Source organism: Diachasma alloeum, unplaced genomic scaffold (assembly GCF_001412515.2).
Source record: "Diachasma alloeum isolate Michigan unplaced genomic scaffold, Dall2.0 Dall_scaffold_00359, whole genome shotgun sequence".
NCBI classification, from domain to species: Eukaryota; Metazoa; Arthropoda; class Insecta; order Hymenoptera; family Braconidae; genus Diachasma; species Diachasma alloeum.
Genome location: NW_021680498.1, coordinates 1,334,219 through 1,356,193, shown reverse-complemented (window position 1 = coordinate 1,356,193; position 21,975 = coordinate 1,334,219). Strand labels below are relative to the sequence as shown.

General features: G+C 36.5%; 4 protein-coding genes across 7 annotated transcripts in view; 1 reads left to right on the top strand and 3 right to left on the bottom strand.

Annotated features, from left to right (window-relative positions):
- Nucleotides 1–852: 852 nt before the first annotated feature.
- Nucleotides 853–7,251, bottom strand: LOC107041192 (cytosolic carboxypeptidase Nna1; the record flags this gene model as incomplete). The annotated part of the gene is made up of 11 exons (XM_015261632.1): nucleotides 853–1,056; nucleotides 1,528–1,835; nucleotides 2,752–2,977; nucleotides 3,064–3,155; nucleotides 3,627–3,854; nucleotides 4,364–4,696; nucleotides 5,110–5,355; nucleotides 5,413–5,521; nucleotides 5,966–6,390; nucleotides 6,854–7,006; nucleotides 7,084–7,251. Coding segments are annotated over 11 exons (2,492 nt in total), but the record flags the coding sequence as incomplete, so codon positions are not given.
- Nucleotides 7,252–9,177: 1,926 nt separating this feature from the next.
- LOC107041249 (glutamine-dependent NAD(+) synthetase) lies at nucleotides 9,178–17,911 on the top strand (the record flags this gene model as incomplete). 2 transcript variants are annotated; one of them, XM_015261705.1, is given in 7 exon segments in its annotated part: nucleotides 9,178–9,356; nucleotides 10,250–10,505; nucleotides 10,571–11,004; nucleotides 14,794–15,655; nucleotides 16,524–16,937; nucleotides 17,008–17,104; nucleotides 17,791–17,911. In XM_015261705.1, coding segments are annotated over 7 exon segments (2,253 nt in total). In that variant the 3' UTR covers nucleotides 17,832–17,911.
- LOC107041250 (sprT-like domain-containing protein Spartan) lies at nucleotides 11,348–13,771 on the bottom strand. Of its 2 annotated transcripts, XM_015261708.1 has the most exons (3): nucleotides 13,687–13,771; nucleotides 13,459–13,606; nucleotides 11,348–12,351 (listed from the first exon to the last, which is right to left on the bottom strand). In XM_015261708.1, exon 3 carries the CDS (start codon nucleotides 12,314–12,316, stop codon nucleotides 11,645–11,647), a length of 672 nt encoding a protein of 223 aa, XP_015117194.1. In that variant the 5' UTR covers nucleotides 12,317–12,351; nucleotides 13,459–13,606; nucleotides 13,687–13,771; the 3' UTR covers nucleotides 11,348–11,644. The 2 variants fall into 2 exon arrangements, with proteins under 2 accessions (XP_015117194.1, XP_015117195.1); XM_015261709.1 differs by lacking the exon at nucleotides 13,459–13,606.
- The window catches only part of LOC107041247, a 12,144-nt gene continuing 8,070 nt past the window's right edge, over nucleotides 17,902–21,975 (bottom strand). Inside the window, exons 3-7 of one of the 2 annotated variants that reach the window (XM_015261703.2) lie at nucleotides 21,339–21,550; nucleotides 20,948–21,082; nucleotides 20,561–20,860; nucleotides 19,904–20,062; nucleotides 17,902–19,789 (exon numbers count right to left, since the gene is read on the bottom strand). In XM_015261703.2, coding sequence (XP_015117189.1) covers nucleotides 19,769–19,789; nucleotides 19,904–20,062; nucleotides 20,561–20,860; nucleotides 20,948–21,082; nucleotides 21,339–21,550 — 827 coding nt within the window. In that variant the 3' untranslated portion in view covers nucleotides 17,902–19,768. The remainder of the gene's footprint in view (nucleotides 19,790–19,903; nucleotides 20,063–20,560; nucleotides 20,861–20,947; nucleotides 21,083–21,338; nucleotides 21,551–21,975) is intronic. The other variant, XM_015261704.2, reaches the window with a different exon arrangement.

Below are 21,975 nucleotides of genomic sequence, written 5' to 3'. Positions count from 1 at the left end.
TAGGTTTTAAGGCTCTATCTCTCATAGTTTCCGAGATAATCGCCATAACAAAATCGCCAAGTAATCTTGCCGTACTTTAGGACATTTGTACCAACACCTACACGTCACTACACACCAATAAAATTCAGCAAAACGTTTGTACCATTTTTCTGAATAATCTACGACTGTTTTTGAAGCTCTGAATGGTTTGTACTTGGTCTCATTATCATGTACAGTAAATTGTTCCGTTTGTTCTGCGATGGGAGTGGAAGTACGGAAGATGAGACGTTTGTACCCACATCAAAACTTCACGAACTACATATGGAATCCATTACGATGATTTTACGGTTGATAAAAATGGAATCAGGTGATTTGATGAGAATAATAATAATAATGAATAATTTTCGTTGGTACAAGTGAGTACTAACGATTTAGAAGCTATCTGTATGTTTTCCTGATGTTGTCATACATTTAAGATTTTAGAAGCGGGTAAAGTATTGAAGGGGTTGATAAATGAAATAGAAAAATATAGTACATACAAGTACTATCCATGCTGAATCCTTGCTCATGAAAATTTTTTCCGTACCTTCATTTCCGACGCTGCACGATTTTTCCCGCACCCCTTACGTCTAGGGGTGCGGGGTACAAATGAAAATGAATGTAGTACATTCAGGTACTCACTGAGTACAATCGATACTATAAGAAAAACAATCGATTTATCAAACTTCGACTCCAAGTTCACACAGCTTTTGAAGTCATCTTATTCAGTTACATCTCCCACAACTCCATCGATTTCTTCAACAAGAATAAATTTTCCTGTTCCGAGTGAAGTCTATCCAACGAATAAATAGATCATTCAGATGATAAATTTACTTGAGCAAAGCTTCACTATTTTTTTGACACAGCAACGCCAGTTGCGAGACACCCCAGCTGAGTGGAGCCCTGTTATACTCCTCGTTATCATGCTGATTACAATCAATATCAGGGACTCCTGTCCATATCTGTTGCCTCAACGACGTCAATTTAATCTGAACGTCTTGGCTTCTGGGGAGTATGGGAGACAAGTGCCTCATAAATCTGCGAATGAACAACTCTTTGCAAATAGAAACTGATAACTAGTAATCTGGGAATTAATTAAAACACGTGATTATTTTTTCGTTTTTCTAAAAGAGTTATTCCAATTTTTTGTCTCGATATTGAACCGTTCCATTTTAAAAATCTGATAAAACAAAATTGGAAAGTTTACTTTTGGAGGAAGATTGATGAAATAATTTAGAAATCATTCATTCGGATCGTAACAAATTTATTTATATTCAGAACTTTATCAGAAATTGATTTCGTGCCTGAAAAAATGAGGTTTCCGAAAGTTTAAACAATTTAAATTATTTATTTATAAACATCTAATGTTTAAAAAATAATAATTGTGTGCAAAATGTCATTTTAATGACGCTGAATGGTCACGATTTTTTTTCAAAATTTCAAACGCAATTTTTTCTATTTATTTTTTTTAATAAAAAAATTAAAATAATATGAAAATAAAATCCTCACCTTGCTGGCTGTGTCCCACGTGTCCTAGGAACTTTGCAAGTGATTTTCTCACTCACAGACTCCTCGACAAAGGCCAGGGTGTGAGGCCTCAATAATGGAAGAGTATCAGCCTCGTATTCCTTTTTATTGATCTCGTATCGTTTTTCAACGGCTGAGCAACTCTCTTTGAAACTCCTACGCAAAGTTGCGCTTTTTCTGGGATTCTCCATCGGAGCGGTAATGTAATATTCATCAGCCGAGTCCGTTAAGTCACAGCACATGTCGCTTCCAGGATCAGTCGCTGGTAAATCCATCACAGGGCGACGATTCTATTTTTTTTTCAATTTATATTTAGGTATCGGTGAATACGTGGGGGTCATTTTATTTGCGTTACTTTATTGGAGTTCATCCCTTTGGGGACTAGAATTGTGTGAATAAATTTACAGTTTATTTTTATGCAAAATTTCCATTTGTTTTGAGAAGATTTTTCTTGAAAATTTAGACATCAAAATTAAAGTTATGATTTTATGTGAGAATAGTAACTTCTGTTTATTTTGGGCGAAGAAAATTTCAAAGATTTCGTCATTAAAAATTCACGTGAAATTGCCACTAATTTCGAGAAAAATTCTCTTAAAAAACAGATTAAAAAATTATAATTCTCAATAAAACTCACAATTCTTTTTCTCTTCGGACGAATAATAGTATTTTATTCGAACGGAGTGCATTCCCTGATAGAAAAAAATCCTAATAGCCGTTATTCCCTAATAGTTTTTTCCTCATACTCCTTCTCTCCTCCATTTTCGCTTATTTGTCTCATTTTCCTCGGTTTATTTGAACTCGTAAAAAATAATGTAAAAAAATGTCTATAGTATAAAAAAATGTCCACGATGTCTAGCGGAATTTTTTACCTAATTACACTTTCACTGAAATTTCAAAGAATTTCATAATTAAAAATTCATCTGAAATTTCTATTAATTCGATTAATGTTTCATTTTGTTTCACTCTGTTTTTCCAGAGATTTTCTTGTTTAATTAATGAAATTATTGGAAATTTCCTTAATTAAACAAAAAAATCTCTTAAAAAACAGACAAAAAAATTCTCGTTAGAACCAGAAACTCTTTTTTTCTACGGGCGAATAAAATAGTATTTCAATAGCGTCATTCCGATAAAAAAATACTTGACATGGATATCAATGAATGGAGTCCATTCACTGATGAAAAAAAAATCCTAATACCAATCACTCACTAATAATTTTTGCCTCATGCTCCTGCTCTCCTCCATCTTCGTTTTTTTCCTCATTTTCCTCGGTTTATTTGAATTCCTGGATCTCGGTAGTTGCGGGGACGGTGGTGGCACAGACAGGTAGTGAGATCGATAATCCCCTGAGGTTTCGGAATCCAATAAAATTGTCGCTTCACTCGTACCTAATTTCATCTCCTCTGACGAACTATCCGACGTATCGCCCTCATCACTTTGATCCAAACAAAGCGATTAATCGGGTTTCAGTGGGATATGATTAGTTATTCGGGAGGAGGGGGAAGGAGGGTTGATAATTACCTTGAGTAATCAGTGAGATTGATGTTCGTGGGCTCGTCTGCACTGGAGCCCTCTTTCATGAGGCGAACCAGTATTTTGTTACGTAGCCTCTCCTGAAGTTCAATGGAAAATTGAATTAAAATTCATGTTGAAAACTAGACAATTCTCACGTGAAATTGCTTTAAAAACGAATGGCTTCAGGCAAAAATATCAAGACATTTTTTGGTGTTTTCCTTTTTTTTATTTAGAAAAAGAAAGAATGAGAAGAAATTATTCAATTCTTTCTGATTTTTTCACCTTTCGTTGCACAGTTTTTCCTGAGTTCAATGAAAAATTAAATTGAAATTAATTTTGAAAGTTAGATAATTTTCACCTGAAAGTATTCACGAAACGTTTAGTCTCAGGAAAAAATAGGAAAGTAAATTTTTCGTTGGGAATTTTGTCAGCTGCAGAAAAGGTTTCTTGATCTTTGCTTTTTTCTTTAGGAAAATAAAGAATGAGAGGACATTATTTGACTTTTTGCAATTTTTTCTCTGTTATTTTCTTCGGATAATGAAAAACAAAATTAGCATTGAAGTTTTCACCTTGGTGGGATCGTCATCGGAAAAGTCGAGCAAAGTCTCACAAAAAGCTTTTCCAATCTGCTCATAATCCTGAGCACAAAAGTGTGTTCCACTTCTAGACCCGAGCTTGGATCCACCCATTGATGCCTCCATAGTGTAGCTATTCTGCACACCCATCAGCCACACGACAACTCTGCTAGTTCCCTCTTTCCCCTTTTCAATATGAAATTTGCAATTCTCGAAGGAAAACTGGAATCCAATGAATAAAAATTCCATCACATGCATAAAATTATGACATTATTAAATTATTAAATTTGTTATGTGAATATTTAATTTCTAATTTATGTTTTCTAGTTCTACATTTAGACATGACATGATTTTATTAAATGTTTCTAGAGCGTCAGGAATTCCAAGGAATTTCGTGATTAAAAATTCAAAAGTTGAAAAAATTCATGGAAGCTGGAAATTTTTAATGAAAAATTAGCAAGTGTTATCGAAAATATATATAGAAATCAGAAATATATATTTTTGAATTTTTAATTGATGCAAAATTCAAGTTACTTGGGAAATCCCACCTTCCTACTGCTAAAAAAATTGTAATTCCCTTAAATTTTCAAGGAAATTCAACATTTCATTATTTTTTCGCCCCTAACATCGAATTTAATTCCCATAAAATGTCAATGTCTCATGATCTTCAAATAAATTTGTCATCATGAAGTTAAACATGAATATAGACATGAAAAAAAAAATTTGTCCACCTTATCAGCAGCATTTTTATGCAGCATAAGTGGAAATATCTGTTCAGTAAGTTTGCCGTAGCATCCAGCCCTCTTGCTCTCGCACCCATAAATAAATATATTATGTTTCCTCGAGTGTGCATGAAGGTCGCAGTAAATAGCAATACCACACTCCTCCATCAATCTTCGAATCATGAGCTTGGTGTGCCATACAGATGGATAACTCTCTCGCATAACTGTACGGTACTGTCGATTCAAGTCCTTTCCTGACAGTGAGCACCTGTTATTCCCGACAATTACACCGTCTGGATTCAGCATGGGAACTAATTTGAATATGAATCTCTCCCGCAGCTCCTTGAGACGGTCCGAAAAATGTCAATCGATTTAAAAAATGGAATTGAGGGAAATGATCATTTCTGATCAGGAGTAGCATCTGATAACTGGACCGCGTTTTTGACGTTTCTGTCAGTTTTGCTTGCGAATGGAAGCATTGTATTTGTTAAATGCGAAATTTACAATTTTTTTGGAAATTTTGGAATTTTTTTACGTGTAACTGAAAAAATAATTGTTCACGTGAATCCAATTGTGATTTAAAATGGTCATCCCAATGCCATTTTGTCATTGCATTCGTCTCGAAATTCCATTCAGAAGCAAATTGCTAATTTATTAGCAAAAATATGAAGATTATGTTGGGACAAAAGTAATTTCTACTGGCTTTAGCTGATCAGAAACTGCATCATCAACCTTAAATTTTTATTGAGACTCACTCGTGCCTGATTTGATTCACCAGTCAGAAAATCGATGATTCCCTTCATCATCCAGCTTGACGGTGTCTCCCCAGGGTGAACCCTCGCCGTTATAACAATTCCCTTCTTCTTCCTCCCTTCGTCGGTGTAATTAGGAGCTGTTATTGTTAGGTAATGAACACTGTTCCCAGCTAGTGTTCTACAGAGCAGTCGCAATTTCGTGAAACGGGATTTCACGGGGTCGCTGGATATTCTCGTCAAATATTCCTACAATTCCAGTCGAAAATTAATGAAGACTCTGGGGATCCCTCTGGAGTATTTTACCTGCAAGTCTGTGTAGGTGTAGGGGTAACAGTGAGCCAGATAAACAGTATCCTGATCGTGGGGGAATGTTATGTTGAATGTTAGAGTATGTTTTTCTTTCTCTTCGTCTCTGGAAACGTAAATGGGTTTCAGAAAACTCGCGATATCTCGGAAACCATTGGTCCTATCGAAAAATGTCGCTCAACACTTTTTGTAGCTTATGAAATTTCGGGTGAAAAATGTTCAGGGATATTTTTTGGTACAGCCATTCCCTCTTAAGATAATGAGGGTTTTATTCGAAATGAGAATTGAACAAATTTTTTTTCGCATGGCTCAGTATTTCGTAAAAATCTCGGGAACCGTTCGTCCTATCGGAAAAAGTGTCAGGAACTTTTTGTAGCTTATGAAATTTCCCGCAAATAATTTTTTGGGAGTTTTTTTGATAAACCCTTTCATTCCCGAGATATTTCCATTTTCATCTGGACTAAGAACTGAAGAAATTTTTTTTCTTCGTTCAATTAATTTTGAGGAAATATCAAACTCTTATTTTAATTGTTTTGTAAGTTGTACTCACGAAGAATCGTTTCTGTAATAAGTTATATTATCACCACATCGTCTCCACCCAACAGCGTGGAGGCTGGCATCTTTTGTGGAATAGAGGAGAGGCCTGAGTCCCTCGTTGTAGAGGCTGTCCTCTTTACAAAAATTGACAATTGATAATCGGTATATTGTCTTGCTCTTTGTATTAGATATCCGAAAATAGAACCACTGCATGTGCCTCTGGGTGTATAAATCCTTCCTCAAGTGCAACTGATAGTATGTCTCAGTGATTTTTATGACTTTCCCGAGGTTTCCGGATTCAAATCGAGACTCGAATTTCAAGTCACTTGTGCTATTGTTCGATCCAACTGATGGATTCGGGTCGTTGCATTCTTCCAGGGTTGTGTACATGTCTGAGGAGGTCAGGACTACGGTTCCACCTGCACAGGATCTGCTAAACTAAGTGGAGAATTCATTTATTTGTTTCGACAGGAGATTTGTTTTTCATTTTATGAAATTTAAAAAAAACACTTTCTCACGAGTAGTTTTTTAAATATTTATGAAAATTCTTTACGAGTTTATCGAAACGACGAGATAAAATACAAATTGAAAAAATCATGTCGACTATTTCACGAATTTAAACAAAATAATGATTAGGTTTAGAACATTCCGAGATATTAAAAAATAAATTTGATCAATTTAGTGAAATGTCCAAACAAAACATGAATGGAAAGCAAGATCATGTCCACTAATTCGTAAATATCTGAAGAAAATACTAGATTTAGAGGAATTTATCAGATAATTTTTCTAATTCATGAAATTCTTCCAAAAAATCTCTTGGAAAATTCTCTTATTCCCGGAAAATTCAACCTTTAATCCTTTAATTCACCTAAAGAATAAAAACAATTTTCGATAATCTCACATAATTCGTTGCACTCATAGGATTATAAGCAAAAATCACAGTTCCCATGTCTTCGCTAATCGGTTTAGGCTTTGGTTCCTTCCCAGTTGGCACATAGTAAGGTTCAGGCATAGGTGGAGAGTAATCGATATGACGAACTCTCTCTTGAATCACCTGGAAAAACCCCAGAAGAACAGTTTCCCCATTGAATTTTTTTTTTGAGAATTTTTTTTCTTTAATAATCAACGAACTTTGCATTCAGTAGGCCACCGTGGCTCTTGCGTGATAGCGTCAATAGGCTGAACATCGGCCTCTCTGTACTTGAGGATACTAGAGGCAATGGGTAATACCGAGTCTACGTCTCTTCGGGAAAACCCAAATCGATCCTGAAGGCACTGAGTAGTCAGAAAATTCCCTACAATAATCGAATTTTCGCATTAAAATCCCCTCGACTAGTCTAAAATCATCGCCCATTCCCTTGAGTAAGAGCTAACGTAATTAAATCAATTAATAACGCAATTATAATCATCTGAAGAAGCGTGAGAACATTATGTTGCTAGCGTGCTGGTAACGGAAATTATGTCAATGTACAAAATCATCGAAACTATAAATTGTTCGTTCATAAATTTTAATTCGTTATTTTTCATTATTCACCAATACTTCCGGTGCTCTCGGACACCGGTTCATGGCATTCCGGCATTATTTCTCCAGTTTTCTCCGACAATTACCAACTCTTATCACTCGATTCGCTGGAAATCATTCGCACATTCATTCATGATGAGTGACATTATCATCAGTCCAGAGAATAAATTAATTAACCCAAATTTTCAATTATTTTTCGGCTCTATTTAATTCTAAATTTTTTGTTGCATCACTTGGCATTCTCATTTAATTAATGTTGAATAAATGTCCAAGTAATCCTGAATTTTATTCGTTTCGAATGTTTTTAGTGTAAAAACGTAAATTTTATTAGTTGTAAAACGCCTTTTGTTATTAGAAGAACACTTTTCAGTCGAAATAAGTGGAGTTTTGAAAGGGATTTTTAAAAATTCTTCTTCTGAAATTGATTAAACAGCTTTTTATTCGAAAAAAGTCGGCGGTAGAATCCAAAAAATCTTTGAATCATCAATTTCATTTTAAAAATAAATCACTTTTCTCCGTGCGACCAATAAATTCTTCATCTTCCTCCGAATGAAAAAAAAATTCAGTAAAATCTTCCAAAATTTATCAGTCGAAAATCGCCAACTTCTTAATCGAAAACTTCTGTTCTCATTTTAAAGACATTTCTCACTTGAAATAAATAAATTTTTGGTACTGCATTTAAAAAATTCTTCTTCAATTCACTAACCTGTTTTTTATTTTAAAAAAATATCTGTTAAAACCCAAAAAATCCAAAAACCACAGGTTTTATTCTAAAAACAAGACACATGTTTTCCCTCCCACCAACGAACTCCTCACTCACCCCGAATAAAAACCCTTTTTAATGAATTCAAAACTCGCCGATGAAACTATTCACGGTGAACGACCGACTGAATAATGCCTCATTCCCTGCGTGAATCCCGCGCTTCAAAAACTTCAGTCTCGTTACACATAGTTATGTACCGGAATGTATGTATTCAACGAACTTGCACGCAAAGATTGATCGATACCAGGTATTTCCTTTCACTCTACAGTAGTTGCAAAACTTGTGGGAAAGTACAATTAACACCTTAATCACCTCGAGACCGTTAACCACTGCCTAATCCATCCCCTAATCGAACAATTATTAAAAATATTGTACCTGGAATAGGTAACACTGGAAACAAGATAGCTTGCAGTTCTCTCACTCGACTGTTCAACAGGAAATCCATATCTCATTTTAGATGATTTTATGTATTCCATAAGTACGACTCTCAAATGATCTCTCTTGTAATATCAGTCGGGGGAGGGAAAAAAAACTGGGTAAAGGAGCCTTGAAACGACTGTCGAGTCGTACGTCCCGATTCCCGTAGAAATCTAATAAAACTCGAAAGACAATATCCAGAATAAACTATTTGACCAATCCCCGGGTTTCTTTCCTCTGATTACTTGACAACGGAGTCAATATGGGCGGGCTTTTGCCAGTCCATCTCCCCCTGATTTTGGGAATGATATCCAAACGATTGTCGAACCCTACATTAGTTCTTAAATTTAGACATCTATGAATATCTATGCGAGCATAATTATTCCACTGTCCTCTGGCTTAAAAAAGAATTTGCAGAGCCTAGATTTGGGCCCCTGCGATACGTATTGATCAATCAACCATCAGGCAGGAGTCGGGCGCAAGGTATACGTCTGTGTGAGATTTTTTATTTTTATTGTTTCAGTGAGGATAGAGGATAAATTATTTTTTTTTAATGATGGGGAGAACGGCGACGGTGGCGGTTTGCACTTTGAACCAGTGGGCCATGGACTTTGATGGTAATTTGAGAAGGATTCTTGAGAGCATCAAGGAGGCTAAGGCACAGGGGGCTAGGTTTCGCAGTGGTCCTGAGCTTGAAATTACGTAAGTGAACAATACAATTTTAAAAATGTTGAGAAACCTTTTTGGATTTTTCGTGTTATGTCTATCCATTACGGTCCAAAAAATCTGAAAATGCTATTTTTATGAATGGAATTCAATCCTTTTTGTTCTTCAATTGTACTGTTGAGCCCTATCAATCGCCATTATTTAAATTTTAATTCATCGATTAGTTTTTTAAATTTTCGAATTTTTCCAACAATAGTTTTTTTCACAATAACTAAAAAAATTCTGAATTGATTGAATGACGGCTTAAAAAATTGTTTGGATTTCCTTTTGCCTGAGTTTGAAGATGAAGATGATAGCAATAATCATTTATTTTGATTTATTTGAAAATTTGCAATAATTAATTTTTTTTTGAATATCAGAAGTATCAGAAAGGGAAGAGATAGAAACGTAAAAGATGAGTTATTAATTTTTTTAATTTTAACATTTTTTCAAAAATTGTTTTTTTCACAATAGCTAAAAAAAATTCTGAATTGATTAAATGAGGGCTCAAAATAATTGTTTGGATGTCCTTTTGACCGAGTTCGAAGGTGAAGGCAATAGCAATAATAGTTATTTTGAATTATTTAAAAATTTGCAAAGCTTAAATATTTTTTGGATATCAGAAGTATCAGAGAGGGGAGAGATAGAAACGGAAAAAGACAATTGGTTGTACAGACGAAAGGGATAATAAGAATTAATTAATTTGAAAATCTGACAAGATTAATTAAAAAGAAATCTTATTCAATTTAATAAAATGAAATAAACAATGAATGATACATCCTAGAAGGAAATGACGTACAAAATAACCCTTCGCAAGCATATTGCTAATTTATTACCAAAAATAACTGTACTGTGTGCAAATTCCTACTTGTTGAATTTATTTTACGCAGGGGATACAACTGCGAGGATCATTTCTACGAAAACGACACGAATCTCCACAGCTGGGAGGTCCTGGCAGTCCTCTTGAAATCAAACATATGTGAGGATATTTTGATAGACGTTGGAATGCCAGTTATGCACAAGAATGTAACGTACAACTGTAGAGTTGCCTTCTTGAACAGAAGGATATTGCTGATACGTCCGAAGATGCAAATGTGTGATAGCTCGATTTACAGGGAGGGAAGGTGGTTCTCAGCTTGGAGAAAGGTTCACTAAACTCTCGATGAAATTCCTCGTCATCTATCACTCGATTATGATTAATTGTCTTTCAGATAAGAACAGTGGAGGATTACTTCCTGCCGAGACATATATCCCAAATAACTGGTCAGACAGTTGTTCCCATTGGCGATGCTGTAATTGCAACCAGAGATACGTGCATTGGTTTTGAAATATGCGAGGAACTCTGGCATCCCGATAGTAATCACATACCAATGTCTCTGGACGGTGTGGAGATCATATCGAATGCCAGTGGATGCATGTTTGAGATAAGAAAAGCGTATACTGTTGTTGACAGGGTGAAGACAGCAGCGGCCAAGGCTGGTGGATGCTACATGTACAGTGATTTCTTTGGGTGCGATGGTGGGAGGATGTTTTTCATGGGATTCTCATCGATTACTGTTAATGGGAATATGATTGGGCGGGCTAAGCAGTTCTCGTTGAGGGAGGTCGAGGTTACCACTGCCACTTTTGATTTGGACTCCATCAGGTAATGATTTTTTAATTAAATTTACCAGATGTCCATCGATATTAAGTGAAATTTCATTCATATATTCATTTTCAGAATTTTAGATTTTTTTATCGGCTGTCTCGTGATGAATGAAAATAAAGTTCGAGTGTTGAGAATCTTCTTGCATTTTTTGCTTTGATTAATTCCTTCGCGAATTTTTTTTTTAAATATATTTTCCATTGTGGAGCTCCTGCGTCTTGGGTTCTACTTCTGAGGCGGGCTTTGAGCCATGTCTGACTTACTTTAGATTTTTCTAATAAAAGATCTCACAATTCATTTAGGCTTTCATATTTGGAATTAATAGACCGACAAATTGCTTTCATAAATTTTTTATTAGATATAATTTCGAAATAAAAGACATGAATGATTACAACATGATTTGTCTGTACATTCTCGTGAGCTCCTCACGAACAATAGCCGAGATAACTGCGGCGAAGTACCGGTAAAATATGTAGAACAGCTATGGTAATGATAAACCATGAAGAATAATGATGTTTTAAAAACCGTCAAACTTGTATAAAAGTTTGGCCATGCAATTGTGTGAAGAACAACAATTTAACCATTTTGTTATTCGATATTACGAACATGACTGAATGGGTAGGTGATTAGAGACGAATCTCTATGGCTCCTTGTAGGTCTCCCTCAGCTTGATGGGGCGAAAGACCCCAGGACAATCGTGATAGACCTTGGTGTAGGGCTTGACTACATTCGGATCCTGGCCCGTCCTCCTGTAGAGAATCTTCTTGCATTTTTTGCATTGGTGCGCACGTATGTAGGTCTCAGCCCCTGCAAAATTAACATCGTCCCTCGATGCAATGTCCTCCCCAACTTTTCTCGAAATCCTACTCTTCTCAGCCTTGAAATCCTTGCCGTGGGCGGCATTCTCCCTCCTGTTGAAGCCCAACTTGTCCAGATAAGCGTGAATAGCTTGATGGAGAATGGTCTTGACCAAAACCGATCGCTTCTGCCCCAGATGCCGAAATTTGGAGATTGATATTTTATTCTGGGAGAAATTGGTGCGACCGTAGGCTGTTATCAGGCTCGCATTCCACTCTATTCTGTAGCCCTTGATCTTTCCGTGGAAGTACTTCAAATCGAACTGTCGCAGCATCTCGACGATGTCGGGTTTAGTCGCTGATGTGTTGAACCGATCGTCGAGGGGAGATGCAGTCGAGGGGTCGAAGTCCTCGGGGAGATCCACTTCGGCTGTTATTCCGAGGTTCCATTGCTTCTGGATTGATAGCTTGTCCTGGTGATCCAGGGGGCGAGATGAGCGGGTGCCTTGCGCCATCTTTTCGTCCGGGGGATTTGCGGGCTGAAGTCAATCTGGAAAATAGAGAGATGATGAGGATTGGTGGCTATAATTTCACGGAACTTGGAAAAATACTGTTTGAAATCAGTAGCGAAGCGGTAAAACGGTTTAAGTCGATTTTGGCTACTGGTCAGTTTTCAATGAGTATCTCGGAATCTAAGGCAGATAGAACATTTTTTGTTAGAACCTTTTTTGTAGACCGAATTGAGCGCTACGAAAAAGTTAATTACGAAAATTTCGCTATCGTTCTCAGATTCGGAGATATTCCTCAAAAACGAAGCTGAGAGCTAAGTCGACTTAAATCGTTTTACCGCTTCGCTACTGAAATATTAATGGGTAATTGCTAGGTTTGAGTTACTGAACTTCACTGATGAAATAGTATTTCAGTAGCTTGAATTGAAGAACTATTTGGAATAATTTCTATTTTCCATTCGATGAAATAAAATGCTATTTGACGTAATTCATCGAATTTTCTTGAATTTTGTTCATTGTATTATTTGGAATATTTTTTTAAGGAGAAAAAATTCGAACAGAAACAACAATTAGTACTAAAAAACAAACATTTTTCCAAGATATCAACCAAATAAAAAAATTATTATGACAAACATAATTTTTTTAGAATTTTGTAAAAATGAAACATAAAATATTTATTGGATTTCAATTTTATAAATACAATTGAACAAATAGCATTTGATCAATCAAAATTGTTACCTGGAAATATCTATTTCAAATAGCATTTCATCGTGTCAAAGTGTTGGAAAATTGTATTTCCATTTTGGTTTCATTACTGTTTCTTTCAATAAAATATTGAAAAGATAAAACTTGGGACATTACGATGCAATGTCATATCTAGGGGTGGAATCAGCAATTTCCGTTGTCTCAGCAAGAGCAATAAATTTATTTTTACAATTAGTTACTACTGTTTGCTTTGAAAATTGGTAAAATTCTGGGGTCAACAATAGTTCAAACATTTTTGTGATCTTTGGACTATTATTACGAATTCATCTCTGGATATCTCATCATAACCTCACAATTACCCATGGATAAACCATATTCAGCTCGAATTTTATCTCTTCATTTTTATCTACTTCAATGTTATTGAGAGTAACTTTGATCAATACTTTTGGACTTGTCAATTTTGCTGTATCCAGTACTGTAATAGCATACAGCTCATCCCCTTTTGGACATTGTTTGGAATCGTTTTGTTGATTGCGCGTAAAGATCCTCGCAGCGAAGATTATTTTCACGATTTTCCTTGAATTCTCGTATCTAGGGGATCGCAAGAATGTTTTTTCAGAAGTATTCTATGTTAGTGAGGAATTACTTTTGAGGGAAATGTGGAAAATTACCTAGCTCAATCGTTGAGACAGTAGATTATGTGTCAGAATAAAAACACCGCACAGTCTCTGGCATTTACCGCTCATTCGACTGAAGGGGGCCACTCCCACTGTTGCCGGCCTACAGATGCTAAATGACGGTCATGTGACACGCGAAATTTATAACTGCAAATAATCTATATCGATGCATAATGATGATCACAACTAATTTTTATTTCATAACAGTCACAAAAAATAAATAAAAAGTTGCATCTGTGGAGATGAAAAATGATCGTGATTTTCATTTCAAAATGCACATTAGGCTAATGGGAAATTAATTCAAACAAAAATTGATGACGAAAAAATTAATAAGTTACACATTTAAAAAAAATTGGCTGAATGGGGAATTGTGACAGACGTCATGTGACCGTTATATAACGGGTCATGTGACGCATTTTCACCTCTAGTATCGCATCTAAAGTAGCACATTACGATGAACCCAAAGTAGCTGCATTGGTTAGAGTACCAAGTTGGTAATCTGACGGTTGTGGGTTCGAATCCCCTCGTGGGCATTACCGTTGGTTTCATTACTGTTTCTTTCAATAAAATATTGAAATAATAAAATTTGGCACATTACGATACAATTGAGAAAGTCATTGTTGAGTTGAGTGCTCACACTCGTCAAGAAATCCATTTTGCCATATGTACGAGATTGACGGCGCGTGCTAGGCACGCGGCTTCTCATCCCCCCGTAGTGGCGCTTCGATTTCAGTCTTACGCTTATTCGAGATATATCGAGGAATAGGATAGGATCCAAGGATATTTTTCTGTACTGCTTCTCACGATTTCTCGTCCGGGAATTGGTATTACATACTTCCCAAACTCGAAAACTTGAAAATCACTACAGAAAAATATTGTTCCTGGGCTGTTGCGATGGGGTTTTTTTACTCGTGTGGTTGGCCAGTCCTCGCCTACGGCTCGGAGGCCAACGCCGCACGAGTAAAAAACCCCATCGCAACAGGCCGGAAAAATACTATTACGATGCTGGTGAGAAAAAAGGGCAATTCTCCACGCGCGAAGCGTGCAAAATAGTGCCCTTTTTTTCACTTCTACCATAAAACTGTTTTTTGCGCCTTCCAGAGCATACAGAAACTGTATCCGCTCGAGAACTCACTCATCCGCCTCAAGTCCTGCTTACCCCCGTGTGAAAATCGACTTCGCCTTGACCTCAGAAACCGAAATATGTCAATTATCAAGTGCCCGAGTTGACGTAGACTACATCGTCGACGAATACTCTGAGACAACTTCCCCGGAAATTCTCTACTTCCGCCCGGAGGAGGAGATCTGCATGGCGCCAGCCTGTTGGCTCTGGGACTACCTGCGGCGCTCCTGCCAGGGTGGCTTCTTCCTCCCCCTGAGCGGTGGCGTCGACTCCTCCTCCGTCGCCTGCATAGTTTACAACATGTGCAGAATGATCGTTGAAGAAGTGAAGACTGGGGACACCCAGGTGTTGGCGGACGTTCGAAAAATTGTGGGGGATTGCGATTACGTTCCAACGGATCCTAAACAACTCTGCAATACCCTTTTGGTGACTTGCTACATGGCAACTGAGAACTCATCAGCCCAGACGAAAGCTAGAGCTTCCTTGCTGGCGAATCAGATTGGCTCGTACCATCTGAGCGTTGTGATTGATACTGCGATCTCTGCTGTGTTGGGGATCTTCCAACAAGTCGCCAAACACACCCCCAAGTTCAGGGTTCATGGGGGTTCGCCTAGGGAGAACTTGGCCCTGCAGAATGTCCAGGCGAGGATGAGAATGGTGGTAGCTTATCTGTTTGCTCAGCTGATGCTGTGGGTCCGGGGGAGACCTGGGGGACTTCTTGTCCTGGGGTCCAGCAATGTCGATGAGGCCTTGAGGGGGTACTTCACAAAGTACGATTGCAGCAGTGCTGATATCAATCCTATTGGCGGGATTTCTAAGGAGGATTTGAAGAGGTTTTTGGTGAGTAGGGGGTTGAGGAATTGACGGGATTAATTTAAGGGGAATGGAAATAAGTGAGGTGAATTGCAAGTTCACAGTTTTAGATAGATAGGAATGTTTTTTATTGAGTTCTAACATTAAGGATGTTCGACACCCTTTTAGCCAAAATTGACGTTGTTTTCATTTTTCTGGCAAATTATCGATGGGAGTGACGTGAAAAAATATAACGATTTTGTGGTTTGTCATTCTTTAATGGCTCACGAAGTTGCGTAGTGGTGCGATAATTTTCATGCGTTTTTTACAGTTTTGTGATTCTTTTTAAAAGTTTAGAGAAAACGCAGGAAAATGTTCGCACCACCTTAAAATTTCGTCAGTCATTAAATAATGACAAAACGCAAAAACGTTATATTTTTTCACGTCAATTCCATCATAAGTTTGCCAGAAAAATTGAAAAAACGTGAATTTTGGCAGAAAGGGTGTAGAACATCCTTAAATGATCAAACCAATTGAATATTGAATTGAAATTGAATAAAATGCGACTGGCTTGCAATTATTTAATTTGCTATTTTCAATATTTTCAATATTGTATATTGTCTTTTCATTCCTTTCATTTTATTTCGCCTCATAAAGCTCCCTTTCCTAAAAATAATAAAATTTGCCCAAAATAGACGAAAATGTGGGTTAATTTATCAAGAATAGTTACACATTTATCTAAAAACTGGAAATATTTCTGTCGTGAAATGATAAACTAGGGTAAGTGCATCAATTTTTTTTGTCAAATCGCTTCCACAAAATGCACTCATCCTAGTTTACCAATTCATCCCCAATTTTTTCTCCGCATTGTCTCGCATTCAGAAAGTAAAATATGAAATGATTATTAATACTGCAGGTATGGTTTGGAGAAAAATACGGGATAACTGCGATAAAGCAGGTGCTTGAGGCAGTTCCAACAGCCGAGTTGGAGCCCTTGCAAGGAGGCCACCTGGTGCAGGCCGACGAAGTAGACATGGGAATGACTTACAAAGAGCTGTCAATATACGGCCGACTCAGGAAGGATCAGTGTTGCGGGCCCTTCTCCATGTTTTGCAAGCTGGTCCCCATGTGGAACCACTGCACCCCTCAGGAGGTGGCTGACAAGGTCAAGCACTTCTGGAGGTGCTACGCCATCAATCGACACAAGATGACGATTCTCACCCCTTCTTGTCATCTGGAGAGCTATAGTCCGGATGACAACAGGCATGATCACAGACAGTTTCTGTACAATCACACCTGGAAGTGGCAGTTTGATGCCATTGATGAACAGGTGAGTGAGAACAGGTGATCGGGAAATTGTGGGAAATGGAGAACTGTTGATGATTGGGCTTTTGGATTAGGTGAAGAGAGTTAGTGAGGATGATAAGGTGTCGAGGGGCAAGAGGGAAGCTCCGAAAGTACCTGCGAAGCCTCAGGTGTCTTATGGCGGAGCTGGCAGTGAGTAAAAATTGATTTTTTGCATTTTTGAGGACAGAGCTGGGGACGAGTTCAAGGGGGCTGAAGGGAAAAATTATTTGAAGTTCATAATTTTGACAATCTCAATATTAATGATTCATTTTTTATTAAAAAATGCAATTAAACAGAAAATTGCGATTTTATTGCATTTTTTAAAATTATTTTTAATCATTTATAATAACCTATTGTGATTAGAACCAATTTCTCTGCTTGAGTGATTCGTTGATCGAAAAAGGTATTATTTAAAATAATAAAACGGAAATATTTCGAGAGATTTCAAGCTAAATTGCATTTTAAACTTAACTGAAATAGAAATTTGCGTATAATTAACCGTATTATTACCAATATTCTTCAATTATTGATGGAAACCTGTAATTACAATTAATTTCCCTGAAAATATGCTATTGTCAATTCTGAACTAAAAATATTTCAAACGATTGCCATCAACTATCAATTTTTACTAGTATTTTCTCACGAATGCAAAGAATATTGTGCCCAGCTCTGAAAGATAATTTAAAAAAAAAATCTATTTTGTCCTCGTGACAGACAATTCTTGCATGATCCAATAGTGAGTAGTTCCCTCATAATTTTTTTTGTTGCAGATAGAACATTCCCAGGAGTTGTAGTATAACAAATACTCTCATGTCAATCTCCTTTTTTGTTTCAAGCTCGTAGAGAACACGATAAAGTGCCTCGTCTTGACGACTGAAATCACCTAACGTGAATAAAAAAAAAATATAACAAATATGCAAAAGACTATTTCCAAATAAAAAAACATATCAAATTTCATATAATTTTATTCTCTTTATTCCTCTACGTACAATATACTATATTAACCGTTATATTCTCCATTAATAAATTGAATTATCCTTAAACATCCAAATATCATGCCTCAGACCTCTATAATACATCGTTATGAGTAGAAAAAAAAATCTGTAAACCCATTTTTCATAATTTCCCTTACGTTTCTACACAGTCATGGAAAATAAATTCACTCAACAAATAGACGTGCATATCTCCCTCTGAAAAAAAAATTGTTCTGAGTATATAAAATTCACACCAGAATAAGCCGCAGTTATTTAACATTCAATATAAATACTTCCTCAATAAATTCAATAATCAACTACATTCAATTAATGAATACGAAATAAAAATTAATAATTAAGTGGTTCGATGCGTCGAAAAATCGTCTAATAATTGACATAACAATGAGAGATAATGTGAATATAATTAATATAAAAAAATTGTTACTACAGACATAACAAATACTGGACGTAATTACGATGATTTAATTAAATAATTAAGCATTATCATGACAGAGTTGTTCATCATATCGTCAATTGTCATTGAATCTTTATTTTTGAGTATTACAAGATATACTTTATTCAATTATCATGACAATAACTTCGGGAATAAAAAATATTGTTCATAAAAAAAAAAAAATCTTACGGACATTACGTGCACTTGACGATCGTTAGATTTGAATAATAAAATACATAGTATTTACAGTCTTTTTATGCGAACGATCACAATGCCTGCAAAAGTCGAGATTTATAAATTATAATTATCGTTTTATTCGTTGATTACTCGTTAATTACTAATTGCGAGATATTTACAGAGCACCGTGATTTTTATATATCATTATGGGATTTGAAAAATCACTGAGCACCACGATGACAATATTCTTTACAAGCTAAAATTTACAGATGATGATTCAATTAAATAATAATCAGGATGAGGGCAGCCATAATCAAAGCTGCTGTCCCATCGTTAATTTTTATCCTAAATTAATTAAGTTAATTTGTTTCCTACCACCTTGAAGAAGAAGAAAATTATAAAATTGCACGATACCCCGTTTTTTTTTTTTCATTTTTTATCATTTTTTTTTTCGTGATGATGAATTGTGTAGTTTGATGTGCGTGGTTTTAATATAAAATCGTGTAAGATCCATTTTCCCTATATCACAGGACACCCTACCGCAAAGGTATGCGTTTTGAGAATAATTGATCATTAAATAATTATTAGGAGTGTAATTGTTAATCGAGAGGTTCACAATATTTTTTAGGGAATATCGGGAAACTCTGGATTGCCATTTGAAGTCGAAAGTCAACGTATCGTGGGACGAAATCGTGGGAAATATTATTTATGAAACGTTGAATTCAAGTTCTTCGGAGGACTATTTCATAAAAACCTGTTTGAAATTGTTATTTTGCTTTTATAAGTGGAAGAGCACTATTTTTATTTCAGAGAAACTGTTCTGAATAATAAAATGAAAATATTTCGAGACATTTTCATTTTTAATAGCATTTTCCTTCGATCAAACTATTCAAATACTATTCCCTTCATCTCATTTATTCAATGTGAGTCAAATTTATGACAACATTTAATCCAGTGAATCATTGTGGAATAAATACTGTCCCTCCCTCAGTTCCACTCACTATCGAACGCACATTCATCTGTGTTAATCCCAAATGGCTTAAGGATTCATCACTATTTCGTTCATTAAGTCAGTACGAAGAGGCTCGACCAAGTTGCAATGTTGTCGCCCTTCCGATGGCCTTGCCCGTCTCCTTCGTGTCCCGCAGAAGGCCACCCTGCAGATTCACATCAGCAAAGAACAAACAATTGTTCATTCAATTCTCTCTTTCAAGTTTTCATTTCTCTAGTCTACAAATCGAATTTTTGTCATTCAATCGTATCGAGTTTTGTTTTTTTTTTTGAGATAATAAAGCACTGTTGACTGCACACGTCAATCAAGAATTGTGGGCATTAAGTGCGCACCTGTAGCAGCATGTTGGCAAAATTGCTGTTGGTGAATTTGAAGTGACGCTTGTCGTAGAACTTCAGCAGGGCTGGACTGTATGGGTGCTTGTCCTTCAGGTGGAGGTAGTGGACTTCGGGCTCTTGGGTTGTGTGACCACACTCTTCACAGACGTAAACCTTTCGGGATGAGAGCGCTAATTAATGGTCTTGTTGGTGAAGTAGTGGAATTTTTAAAACATTTTTTAAGACAAAAATTTACTGATATTTTCTTCTCAAACTAATAGTTTTTTAGTCAGTGAAAGAAGGATTTGAGGTTTTTATCTTATTCTCAATTTTCTGAATTTTTTTTATTTCAAATTATTTTGATTTTTTTTTCATGTGGAGAATTTTCTCAGCTTGAAAAAACATATCCTGACATTTTCTTCTAAAATTATTACTTTTCCAAGAATGTGAAGAAGTTATTTGAAGAGTTGAAATTATTTCTGGATTTTCTTGAATTTTTTTTTATTATCAAATCTTCCTTGATTTTTCCATTCATTAAACATGGAATTATCAAGAGACATCACCTTTTCTAGAGAATGTCCTCAACTACTTAAAATTTCCACTAAAATGACTTGTCAATTCTCAATGCAAAATGCATTTTTTTAATGAAAAAAAAATCTTTTAAATATTCACCTTTGTACGACGTTCCTTGTAGGCATACTGATGCTGAACCCCATGAACCTTGAGACAATGGCTCTCCAGGGAGCACCTCTGGGTGAAGCTCTTCTCGCAGAGATTGCACTTGTACGGTCTGACCCCCGTGTGCGTTCTGGTGTGTCTCTTCAAGTCAAAAGTGTCGTTGAATCCCTTTCCGCAGAAGGTGCACAGATAACGCTTGACATCGCTGTGACACTTCATGTGGCGATTGAGGAGTCGCTGGAGACTGAAGGTCTTGCTGCAGACTCGACAAGTGAAGCGACTGGGGTCATCCTCCTGTTGGGAAAAAATTAAAATCCATTGTTGCTTGCCGATTTCTCGATATTTTGATTCTTAATTCTGGAATTTTTCCAGTTTACGTACCTTTCCAGTAGCTGGTCTAGGTGCTCTCTCTTCATCTCTGGTGGTAGGTGTCCTCTGTCCATCGACAGCCAGCGGATTTTTAATTCCATGTCCACCGTTGACGAATTCCAACTGACAATCGCCAGGAAGTCCCAGCTGAAACGAAAAAAACAAAAATTATGCCTAAAATTTCGATTGAAAACTGGGGTCTCAGGTAGGGGATTAAGCACTCAAGTTGATTGGCATTGCATAAGCACGAAGCTCCCCCTTAAATGGATCATCAAACTCAGACTAATTGACAGTAAAATTAATCAGACGAATGAAAGAGTGAAATTAACGTGAAAATATCTGAAGTTGAGATACGATCGAAACGCATCATATGCTTTTGCCTGGATCAATCCGGGGTGCTTACCCTCTGCTGGAGGACACCCGAGCGCGGAGTGGACGGTGAATCAGACGCCCCGGGGGAACTCACAGTGGCCGAGACGCCAGAGGGACTAGGCGCGTGCTCCATGAGACCGCAGGCAGGTGATGTACTCGCTGAAGCTCCATCTAATGAACAACTACCAGCTCCGGGGCTCGGGAGACTACCACCGACACTGCTACCAGAGTCCAAATCGAGTCCTGAAGAATGAAAGGAAAGAAATCGAGTTAAAAATTCAAAAATCATTAAAATAAAAAAAATCTCAGTTTTTGAAATATTTTAGTTTTTGATGAATATCTTGAAAATTAAGAGAGATACCGCATTTTTTATAGGAACATTTTTTTAGGTCTTGATTTTCCCCTCAAAAAAGATCTCTACAAATTTTTCGCTATCTCCCTTTCCTACGAAGATCGATCGCAAAATTTAATCGTCGAACAAAAACGAAAAAAAGTTTGGCTGTCGTACAATCGAGATATCTCGAAATTATATCGAAATCATATCGACATATCTCAAAATCATATCGAAACATCTCGAAATCATATCAAAACATGTCGAAATTATATCGAAATATCTCGAAAGCCTGTCGTATTGTATCGAATTGCGAGAATCGATTCTTTACAATCGA

What these genes read in the sequence shown, in the direction of transcription:
- LOC107041250 (XM_015261708.1), bottom strand. Translation starts at nt 12,316, where the DNA reads ATGGCGCAAGGCACCCGCTCATCTCGCCCCCTGGATCACCAGGACAAG.